A 12,421-nucleotide genomic window follows, 5' to 3' on the forward strand; every position below is an offset into this window, starting at 1 on the left:
GTCCTAGTTTATTTTATGAACCATCATAGTTTCCAGGTTTACATTATGTCACATTGTAGGGTTGTCAGTACATATTATGCCACACATTATCCCCAGTTCACATTATGACATACTGTACATCGTCCCTAGTTCATATTATGCAACATTACAATGCCCCCGTTCATACTGTGCCACATTACATAGTTAGTGAGGTTGAAAAGAGGCAAAATGTCCATCGGGTTCAACCTGTATTCTGTGTAAAGCTGTTCATATTATAATAATAATTTTATTTATATAGCGCTCTTTCTCCAATAGGACGCAAGGCTCTTAACAGATACATAGCATAATATAGTACAGAACAGCTTTTCATAAAATACAGAAGCACGAAGATACTAAAAGGGACATTATGGAAATGCTTGAGTAATCAGGAAAGTTTTGAGTATACTTTTGAAGGATTCTATAGTTGGGGCCTCTATAATGCAGGTGCATTATAATGCACCTGCTGAAGTAATGGTTTAGTACCAATTGACAACTATGATTCTACCACTCCCAGATATTTATGTCACTATGCTAAATGCTATAACCTGGATACATTTTCCAGTTAAAAATGTGTCCAATCCATTTTTAAATGCATTTTCAGAGTCTGCCATTATTACCTTCTCTGGCAGGGAGTTCCAAATCTTTATTGCCCTTATCGTGAAGAACCCCTTCCTACGTTGGGTACAGAGTTTTCTCTCGTCTAGCCTCAGCGAGTGCCCACGTGTCCTATACAGAGTTCTTTTAATAAACAGATCCCCTGTTAACTCCTTGTAATGACCCTTTACATATTTGAATATATTAATAATGTCTCCTCTTAGATGCCTCTTTTCTAGTGTATACATATTTAACCTAGTAAGCCTTTCCTCGTACTCCACTGTCTTTAACGCTTTAATAAATTTAGTAGCTCGCCTTTGAACTCTTTCTAGTTCCCGATATCTTTTTTTATAATATGGTGCCAAAAATTGAACACAATATTCAAGGTGTGGACGTACCAATGATTTGTATAGTGGCAGGATTACATCCTCGTCCCTTGTCTCAATGCCCAGTTTTATGCATGCCAGCACTTTATTTGCCTTTTTTGCTGCATTTTGACATTGTGTACTGTTACTAAGCCTATTATCTATGAGCACCCCCAAATCTTTTTCCACCACGGTTACCCCTATATTTTCCCCTTTTAGAGTGTAGGATGCATGTGTGTTTTTTGTCCCAAAATGCATAACTTTGCATTTTTCTATATTGAACCTCATTCCCCATTTAGACGCCCAGGTTTCAAGTTTAAATAAGTCATTCTGTAGAGACTCCACATCGCTTTCATTAAAGTGCCCAGTTCTTATTATGCAACATTATAGTGCCCTCTACATTATAATGAGCCACATTACAGTGCCCTCTTACCATTATAATGGGATCCGGACTGAAAGTCGACAGTAACTAGGTCGACAATGTCTAGTTCGACCACTATTGGTCGACAGTAACTAGGTCGACAGGGTGTCTAGGTCGACAGGGTCTTTAGGTCGACATGTTCTAGGTCGACAGGTCAAAAGATCGACATGAGTTTTTCACAATTTTTTTCTTTTTTTTAACCTTTTCATACTTAACGATCCACGTGGACTACGATTGGAACGGTAATCTGTGCCGAGCGAAGTGGTAGCGGAGCGAAGGCACCATGCCCGAAGCATGGCGAGCGAAGCGGTGCACTATTTGGGGTTCCCGGTCACTCTACGAAGAAAACGACACCAAAATAACATTAAAAACTCATGTCGACCTTTTGACCTGTCGACCTAGAACATGTCGACCTAAAGACCCTGTTGACCTAGACACCCTGTCGACCTAGTTACTGTCAACCAATAGTGGTCGACCTAGACATTGTCGACCAAGTTACTGTCTACTTTCAATACCACACCCCATTATAATATCCACTATATACACTCCTCTCACTGAAAATGTAATGTCACACAATTCAGTCTGGGCAATGGATCAGACTCAATTGCTTAGTAGGCAAATCTGGGAAATTGGTACAGTATGCAACTTTATAACATGGCTCCAGGACCCTCTAAGCCCCTTTGCCCCATAGCAATGGCACATCTAGCACCCAGATGCTATGCCCATGGCCTTAAGGAATACTCATAGATTAACAGGTAACTTAGGTGACAAAGGATGGTAATGTGTTACGGTTGTCAGTAACCAGACGACCGAAGTTACGTGTATGGAGAGAGATACGGGCAAGGTGATAATAAAATAAGAAATGGTGACTTTATTGTCACAAAAGAACCTGGACACAAATAATAATCACTCAGAGTCCAAAGCAGGAGAGACGGCTGAATGCCGATGATGCTGCTGAACGCCGGTGATGATAAATGAAATGTAGAGTGACTATTGAGCTGTGGAAGTGGTTAGTGAGTCTATATTATTGGCAGGGAGCCAGTATAATAGTTTGTAATCAAACGGTGTGGCAGTTCTGCCGATGTTGTGGCTAGTGAGCCGATCTAGTAGTAAGTTTACAGAAGGTGCAGCGATTGCGCCGATGTTGCGGTTTATGAGACGATATTGTAGTCTGTTAGTTGAAGGTGCGGCATTTGCACCTATGTTGTGGCTAGTGAGCCAATATTGTCATTTGTTTGCTGAAGGTGCGGCGTTTGTGCCGCTGTTGTGGCTAATAAGCCGGTATTGTATTTTTTTTGCTAAAGGTGCAGCGAATGTGCCGATGTTGTGGCTAGTGAGCCGAGATTGTAGTTTATTTACTGAAGGTGCAGCGATTGCGCCAATGTTGTGGCTAGTGAGCCGGTATTGTAGTTTGTTTGCTGAAGGTGCGACCGGTGTCTGGAAATGCAGGATCTAGACAACCACCAGGCAGATCTGGATGATGCAGGTACACAATCTGGAGGTAACAAGGTGGAGCTCACTGCAGGTGAAGTATAAGGTTTCACCAACCTTCAGATGAAAAAGGTGGCACTCCAGCAGAGCTGACTACTGGAAGAAATAAGCAATAATCTCATTGGAACTTGCAGGCCAAAAAGCCGCTGGAAAGTCTGACCTTAGAGACAGTATAACCAGCGCTGAATACAGGGCTGGCAGTAACTTAAAGAAGGCAGGGCCCAATCAGACAGCTCCTGGAGAGTAATTCTAAATCAAAGACATGTGTGTACCTGCTCTGTAGACAGACAGCTAATTACTTAGTGAACACATGATGTGAACACACAGGGAGGCAGGAAAGACCAGCTAAGCTGTAGGAAAACAGAACAATGTTTAAAGCTATAACCCATGGCAACAAATAACCGCCGGGACCTGCCAGCAAAATGATCCGCTACCTGCGGATGCTAACATAAAGATAATGGTGCAATCTCAGGCATATTAGGTTGGAGATGATAACTACAAAAAAGGGTTTTTGATTGGTTTGGTCTTTGCATGCCACACACAACTAATAATCTGTCAGTAATTTGTTTACCTTCACCTTTTTTATGTGCATGCTTAATGAGTTCATATTTGCTCTTATTTATCCATTTACTTTACATGTAAATGGAAAAGTCACATTTGTAATCTAAGTATATACTGTAACACTAAATATGTTCACTATAACATAACAAATGGGTGATTTAAATGAGACTGCAGTATGTCCTGTTTCGGCTGCTTTTACTGCTCAAATTTACAGTAGATTAGATTAATTTCTACTTAATTCGAACCCAATAAAGAAAGTGCAGACAGTAAACTGTAGAATGGTTTGTGACCATTGGAAGGACTGTAGATTATCATCATGGATCATCCTATTGTTTTGCAAAACAGATTGGACCAGCGTTCACTGTGAATGCTCAAGTGTACTGTTATATTTAGATTATTAACTTAATATACCAATACATTTGCATGTACTTAGGTGACAGGGAGCTGCCATTTTCATTCCTCTGCTGAGACTAAATAAACCGTGTACTATAAATCTTTATTAACAAATAATCTGATGTGGAAATTGCATTGTTTTAATTTGCAAAATTATTCTAACAAAATTATATACATCAATTCCCAATATATGAATTGTATTATAGATACTCTTACACAGGTAATTTGCAGAGAGGATGCTGTAGCCCACTGCAGTCATTTAGATGTTTGATTCCATTTTCTTGGCTCTATGGAAGAACAGATATCAGACATGTCACATATTGTCTTTTGAATTAATAATAACCAAACAATTATAAACCCAATCTATTGTACACAGGACAAATCCAACAACACAACAAGACCACCATGTCCAACAGTAGTGTTAACCTTTCAAATGATCGATCAGCCATTTCACCGACTGAAGCAAATTCTTTAGTAATTGCTCATGGTGAGTATGTGTACTGATTGACTTTATCCTTTAGTAATATCTACAATCAAGAAGTACAGTACAATGACTAAGGGCCTAAATCAGACCTGATTGCAGCAGCAAAATCTTTCTCTAATGGAAAAAAACGTGCACTGCATATGGGGCAGATATAACATGTGCAGAGAGAGTTAGATTTGGGAGGGTTATTTTGTTTATAATATAAATATATATTTGAGTAAATACTGGCTGCTTTATTTTTACACAGCAATATAGATTTTAGTTTGAATACACCTCACCCAAATCTATCTCTCTCTGCACATGTTAGATCTGCCCACCCTGCAGTGCACATGGTTTTTTTCCATCAGTGAAATATTTTGCTACTTCGATCAGGTCTGAATTAGGCCCTAAATACCCAAAGAGCTCAGTCTGTTTTTTGTTTAGTCTTAAACTGTTAATGATGTTTGAAATTCTTAATGCTAGAATTGCAGTCTGCTTTTATTACATATTACTTGGAACACACACCTAGAGGAGACACCACATTCTAATTCCTCATCTGTTCCTCAGGGTCCCTGATGCTGATTGCTTGGATGACTACTGGCAGTACTGGGATGATTATGGCTCGTTATATGAAGAGTGCAGCTGGAAAACCAGTCCTTGGGAAGGCTGCATGGTTCCAGGTGAGATGAGATGGTGAATCTCTGACTCTCTGTCCTAGTCCTCTGCTTGCATACCTCCCAACATGACCCTCTCCAGGAGGGACACATGCTCTGCTTCTGGACTTTTCTCTTAATGTATGATTGCTGGCACCTGTTTTGAACAGGTTATTGGATAAGAAAGGTGTTTCACCACAGGTGATGGCAATCATAAATTAAGAGGGAAGTCCAGAAGCAGAGCGTTCTGTACATCCTGGGGAGGGTCATGTTGGGAGGTATGCACTTGTGTATTCTACTCTATTTCCAGTACTCCATAGGTCTTGCTGCTTATAAGCTGTACTAGATATGTGTCTAACTTCCCCCAGCCATATTGGAACCAAGGGCCTAATTCAGATCTGATCGCAGCAGCAAATTTGTTAGCAAATGGGCAAAACCATGTGCATTGCACTGCTGCGTGGGGGGGCAGATATAACATGTGCAGAGCAGGAACGTGCGGTGAGCACGTCACTGGTGCAGAGAGCGTTAGATTTGGGTGTAGTGTGTTCAAACCGAAATCTAAATTGCAGAGTAAAATTAAAGCAGGCAGTATTTACCCCGCACAGAACCAATATAACCCACCCAAATCTAAGCGTCTCTGCACATGTTATATCTGCCCCCCCCCCTGCAGTGCACATGGTTTTGCCCATTTGCTAACAAATTTGCTGCTGCTATCAGATCTGAATTAGGCCCCAAATCCCTTAATTGGAGCATTACTGTATTTCTGCATTTGTTGGTTTGTTGTACACTGCTTTTCTGATATCTGTTTCTTTATCTGCTATACATTTGTGGCCTGATTCTGAGCTGCACACAGTTTGCCAATGCTATAAGTCTGTGTATGCATCCTGTGTGCATAACACATGCGTCCCAATTCTTAGCACTCAGATACGCAGAACAGAGGCTGACGTATGGCCTGTGTAATTCTGTAAAATAATAGAAATGGAGATGTACAACCGCGCCTGAGTCAGTTATCTTAATAGATGCGTACACAAATAAATATCATGAAATGATGGATTAATAGTATAAATAATAACTGAAAAGATAACCTACACAATGATTTCTTATGGGATTTAAAATGTATTTTTAATCAGAAAAATAGTGTATTTGAAATAATTCACCTGATGCATACATGTAGGAATATGATGCAAGGTGTAAAAGGGAAGGGGAGAAAAAAAAAAAAGGGGGGAGGGAGGGTAGAAGACGGGTTTTAGGAAAAAGAAAAACAGTTTCTGCAGTGTTCAGGGGGAGGAAAACCGTAGCAGAAATGTCACTGTTTGGTAGGTTTGAAAGTGATATACACTGCAGTGATTAGTCTGTATTACACTCAGACTGGTGACGTCCCACCTCTGTAGTGTTATGTCCTTCTCAATGTCTATGTGACCAGAGCCGAAGAGGTGATGTATCTGATAGTCCTGTGGAGGTTTCTGGAATGTGGGGTACCCCTGGTGGGCTGCTGGCAATGTGGGATATGACTAGGGCTGGTACTACGGTAGTTAGGATTCCGGACGCACCGCTTTCCCTTGCGCCCTGATCAGCCGCGGTGTCGCTCTGACAAGCGCACCGTGGTTCTCTGGGCAGCTGGGATGTGGTCACCGTCTTGGAGAGAGAAAAGGGAAAATGCTTCTAGCCCTGTTCGGCTGTCCGCTTTGCCTTCTCCTCTCCTACGGGGTCCCTTACCTTATTCCCTCAGCTCCGTCTGTCCTCTTCTTGCCCGCAGCCGGTATCTCTTCTCCTTGGTAACCTCTCTTCCTTCCCGGTCGGTCCGGTCACGTGACCGCAGCGGTTGTTCTCTCCGTATGCTGTCCCTTTGTTCGTTCGTCCTCTGTTGCCTCTCCTTCTCCACGGCTCTGTCTGTCCTGCAGAAACAATAAATAATTGCAGTGTTCAGTCCAAATAAGAAAATAGATAGAAGCACTAGATTCGTACAATGGATTATAAATTGATAGTCTAAAATGGATTGGATATAAAATAAGATAACGTTACATGAGACTTATGCATGGTGAATTAAAAGACATAACAAACTAAGGGGCAGATGTATTAACCTTAATTCAGTGGGATTGCCTGGAAGGTAACGAGGGGTGGCTAAGCAGATATGGGCTTGTCATTGTAACTAGCTGTGTCCAAAGATGCTCAACTGCAGGAGGCCATGCTCAGATGTAGAAACTATACTTTCCATAGGGCTGATGCCAGTTTTGATGGTGCACAGATGGTATGTCTAAAGATGCACCAAGATGGAACTGCAATGCCACAGGACGCTTCAAGTGGGCATCTCAGTATTAATAAAATAGTCTGTGGCGTTAGCATGAGATGCGGCTGTGGCAAATGACACAGCCAGGTCTGTGTGTGACTCAGAATCAGGCCCTTGATATTCTCTGATGAACTGTAATGCACTATTCATCCTATCTATTGCCCCCACTTTCATAGATAGGTGCTCTTTGCTAGAATATATGCAGCTAGAGAAGTAGCTGTATGAGAAATCTAAAAAATATTATGTAATAAAAAACATAAATTGCATTTAAAACATAGGTGGTAATTCAGATCTGATCGTAGATGTGCTAAATTTAGCACATCTACGATCAGTTACTAAGACATTTGGGGGACGCCCAGCATAGAGCTAGTCCACCCCGCATGTCAGGCCCTGGCCACCCCCGCACGGGTGCAAAAGCATTGCTCAGCAGCAATGCTTTTGCACCCGCCGAGCAGCTCTCTGCCTGCGCAGCCTAGCTGTGCTGGCAGGCGGCTCCCCGCCGCGTCCCTGGTCGCAGTGGCCACCTGCGTTGTCCGGACCGCGCCCCCCAATGGCATTCTAATGCCATTGGCATTCCCCCTCCTGCCCCACGACCCCCTCTGCCTGTCAATCAGGCAGAGGCGATCGCAGCCCTGAGATGCTTTTAGCATCACTGGGCCTGCATGCTGCATGAGCGCACTCCCCAAAGAGCTTCAGATTGCGATCGCTGCAGCAATCCAGTCTGAATTAAGCTCATAGCTACATAGTTACATACAGATAAAATATGTATGAAAAAATGCATAAACACTGTTCAAACTTTTACCTTGAGGCCTACAGTATATCTAGTTATGACCCTGGACCTGCTCATTGTAATCTGGTATAAAATTAACTGGGGGACACTATAATTAGGCTTACCATACTATCCCTTTAAACCAGGGCACTCATGAATTACATAGGTTCTGTAGCTGGCTGGCTTCAAGCCTACATTTCAACTGGTTTTAAGCAGATAGAGGACCTGTGTAATTCATGAGTGTCCGGGTTTAAAGGGATACTATAGTAAGCCTAACTGTAATGTTACATAATGTGAGCTGGAACACTATAATTTGGCACAATATGAAGTGGAGGCACTATAGTGTGGCATAATATAAACTTGGGGGCACCTTAATGTGACATATGACCAAGGGGCACTGTATGGCATAATGTGGATTGGGGGGTACTGTGTGGCATAATGTGTACTAGCAGTCCTACAATGTAACATAGGGGGAGGGACACACAGGAGAGGCACGCGCTGTGCCCTCCGTGTCCCTCCTTCCCAAAACAGAATCAGTGATGGCGGCTATGTTGCCCCGCAGCACTGCACGCCTCCAAGTGCTCACAGTGGCTGCGGACTCCTAGTTACGCCACTGGGACCAGCGGAACAAACAGAGCCAAGCTCCTGCAGCATGGTACCTAATAGGGCTGTGCCCCGTCCCCTCTGCAACCTGAGACCGAAGGGGTTACTAGTAGCCAGACCAGATCCAGGTTCTATGTTGACAGTTACTATTGTTCCTTGTTAGGCAGCGTTCCATGAGAAAACAAAAACGTACTAGTGTCCCCTGTGCGTGGTGACTGGTGTCCCAGGCGCCCCTGTGCAGCACTTACACCGGCTCCTTCACGCAGCACCACATACAGAGAGCCGGCCCAGGTAGTGCTACAGCTGCATTCTCCACCCCCTCCCATCTCCCGGCCTCTGCTGCTGCAGTGATCCAGGAGCCGGCTGCTTGGAAACAAGACAACAGCAGCGCAGGGATCAGTGATGACTGCAACAAGTTAACGGGGACCAGAGAGGCAGAGGTATGGGGAATGACGCAGGGTGCATGGCTGGCAAGAGGCTGAGTGTTTGTCCTGTTACTGTAGGTATTGTAACTAATGGTGTGTACACACGGTGAGATATATAGTCAAAATCGTAAGAAAAGTTAGTGCAGATCGCAAGGTGAAAGTCACCTTGCCATCCCGATGCGATGCCGATGCGCGGTCCCACGCGGTCGGCATCGCAAGCCTAGATAGACTGTGCAGGCAAGTCAATTTTGACTATCTCATAGAAAAGATAGTCAAAATTGACACTTAGCCAAAATCGCACATAGTCAGTACCGCAAGCACGGTCATTATGTGCTTGCGATACCGACCTAGCCCCTGTCGCATAGTGAGAATCGGGGTTAGCCAAAATCTCACCATGTGTACACACCTTAAGTGTCAGATAACTTCCCAGATGGCCCACTGCTGTCACCGCTGTCTATTTACTAAGTCTGGCCCTGCCTCCCCTCTCTCCTGTCCCCCCTGTCCTGTCTCATCCCTGCCACCTCTGTGTTGGCCCTTCCTCTCCTCTCTCCTGACACCCCTTTCCTGTCCCATCCCTGCCACCTCTGTGTTGGCCCTTCCTCTCCTCTCTCCTGTCACCCCTGTCCTGTCCCATCCCTGCCACCTCTGTGCTGGCCCTGCCCCTCCTGTCCCTGTCACCCCTGTTCTGTCCCATCCCTGTCAAATCTGTGCTGGCCATGTCTCCCCTCTCTCCTGTCCCTCTCACCCCTATCCTGTCCCATCCCTGTCACCTCTGTGGTGGTCCTGCCTTCCCTCTCTTTCATCCCTGTCACCCCTGTACTATCCCATCCCTGTCACCTCTCTGCTTACCCTATCTCCCTGTTCTCCTGTCCTTGTCAACCCTGTCCTGTCCCATCTCTATCACTTCTGTCCTGTCCCTGTCACCCCTATCCTGTCCCATCCCTGCCACCTCTGTCCTGGCCCTGTCTCCTCACTCTCCTATCCCTATCACCCATGTCCTGTCCTGGTACCTCTGTGCTGGTTTTGCCCCTGTCATCCCTGTCCTGTCCTTGTCCCCTCTATCCTGGTCCAGTCAGCTTCCTTTTGTCCCTGTCACCTCTATCTTGGTTCTCTATCTTGTCCCTGTAATTTCTGTTCTTCCCCACTGTACTGTCCCTGTCATCTCTGTATTGACCCTGTCACCTTTGTCCTGTCCCTGACACCCTTCTCTCCTGTCCCCTCTGTTTTGTCATGGCCCGCTTTCACCCCTGTCCTCTCCCTGTCCCCTCTGTCCTGGTCCTGTCACCCATCTCTCCTGTCCTGGCCTTGTCACCTCTGTCCTGCTCCTGTCCCCTCTGTCTTAGTTTGTCTGTCCTGGCCCCACTGGACTGTCCCTTTCAACTCAGTATTGGCCCTGTCACCCCTGTCCTGGCACTGTCCCTCCTGGACCTGTCACCTTTGTCCTAGCCCTAAACTAAATAAAAATTTCCCTTTTTTTTCAAGGGGTGGGGGCACCAAACTCTAACTTGCCTCCAGGCGATGGAGATGGACTTATGCCACTGCCTTTTAGGTTTGTTTGTTTTTTTCCTGTTTTTGCAGCACCACACATAATTATGTGTTTGCACTGCAGTGTGTGTGTGTGTGTGTGTGTGTGTAACAAACACTGACAATGATAATGCCTGCAGGCACTGTCATCCTTCTGATTCCCAGGCACCAATAAGTTGTATCTATGTATTATGCAGACACATAAAACCCTGAGTCTACTCCAGTCCTACTCCTAATAGCACCCTAATGGCACCCCGATGGTGTGCTAATAAATGTTATTGTTTTTTTTTTTTAAACTGCTCTAGCCTCCAGTCCCGTCCCACACATTCTCCCTCCACTGATCCTGCTGATCACATCCACATACCTCCCAACATATGAAACATAGGAAGAGGGACATCTGCGGGCATGGAGCGCGTGCCTGGCTAAAAAGGGGGTGTGGTCTATGGAAAAGGGGTGTGACTTTGTGGCAATCGATAGCCACGCCCCGTTGTCAGTGAGGGGGCATGCCAAGCGCTCTATGAGCTGCTGGCATGCCCTCTCTCCCCCTGTCTCCACTGAATAGACACTGTGTGCATGCACCCAGTGTATACTCTCCGCTGCTCTGCTAAGCAGAGCTGCAGTGACAGGAGCCTCCCTACTGCTCCTCCCCACCGCGGGACACTACTGCCCGCGGGAGGGAAAGCAGGACAGTTCCCCCAAGAAATGGGACAGTCCCGCGAAAATCGGGACAGTTGGGAGGTATGCATCCACATTCACCCTCCCCCTGCACATTCCACCACCCCAGCAGTACCCAGACATACTCATGCCCCCTGTACTCACTGATTATTCCTGCTCTTGTGCACATAAAGCAAAACCTGGAACAATGGAGGAGGTCAGTGTGCCCCCTACAGGGCCGGCACCTAGAGGCAACTGCTTTCCATTGTCTTCGGTATCTAACTGGCTTTTGTTTGTTAAAGTAAGCCTGCACTTTTCTGATAAGGGAAATTGTTCTGCAAAAATTCTTCGCTGTGGCTGAGCTGCACACCAAGAGGTAATCACAAGTATTGGCCACTCTCCGGCTGTGACTCAATCTAATACAGTAAACATCAATAGGATGGTGGGAGATTATTTTAAGGACAATGTACAAATGATCATGTCACACAGTCCCTTTGAATACTGGGAGGGAAAAAAGGCAATTTGGATCCCTTTGTGTAGACTCATTTTTGGTGTACTTAAACTGCCCTAGGGTGGACCAGTGTGAATTTGGAAAGAGTTTTTAGCACAGCCAGGAACCTTGTGAGCAATCGGTGTAGGAGGCTACTTCCAAAAAATCTGGAAAAACTGATGTTCATTAAAATTAATTACAAAGACCTGTACCACCAATTACAACAAACAGAAACTTCTCTAATGGTGGATTCACTGTAACGGTGGATTCCAGTGGGGATGAGCTAATATTGTGTGATGACGATGATAATATTAACAACAGTGAGGAGGGTAATGATGATGAATCTGACATGTTCCAAAGGTGGCGTGGAATAACACTGTTAGCCACCTTAAATCCATTAGTTGAGTGTGGGTTTTTCCCAACTGTGCTAATTTCTAAATATAATAACCCACCCTGTTGCTTATTCTACAGATTAGGGGTTCCCCCCCTTTTTTGCACAGAACTAGAACACCGTTTATAGAGAAGCTTTGAGTGGACATGTGTCGTTAACTTTAAAGATAATAGCACTAAAGAAGAGTGCATATATTGTTTATTTTTTAGAGAATATTTATTCAATAAAAGAGAAATGTAGGATAAATATAAGACACAGAATAGGCAAGTGCAATTAAATATGAGCAAGTTAAAATAAGATCAAAATAATAGGTGATGTT

General features: G+C 44.6%; 1 protein-coding gene across 3 annotated transcripts in view; it reads left to right on the top strand.

The window, feature by feature from the left end:
• The window catches only part of LOC134956875 (putative ferric-chelate reductase 1), a 234,925-nt gene that overhangs the window by 154,629 nt on the left and 67,875 nt on the right, over window positions 1-12,421 (top strand). For all 3 annotated transcript variants that reach the window (XM_063938760.1, XM_063938759.1, XM_063938761.1), the window contains exons 9-10: window positions 4,220-4,330; window positions 4,874-4,986. In XM_063938760.1, coding sequence (XP_063794830.1) covers window positions 4,220-4,330; window positions 4,874-4,986 — 224 coding nt within the window. The remainder of the gene's footprint in view (window positions 1-4,219; window positions 4,331-4,873; window positions 4,987-12,421) is intronic.

This window comes from Pseudophryne corroboree, chromosome 9 (assembly GCF_028390025.1).
Source record: "Pseudophryne corroboree isolate aPseCor3 chromosome 9, aPseCor3.hap2, whole genome shotgun sequence".
In the NCBI taxonomy this organism is placed as follows: domain Eukaryota; kingdom Metazoa; phylum Chordata; class Amphibia; order Anura; family Myobatrachidae; genus Pseudophryne; species Pseudophryne corroboree.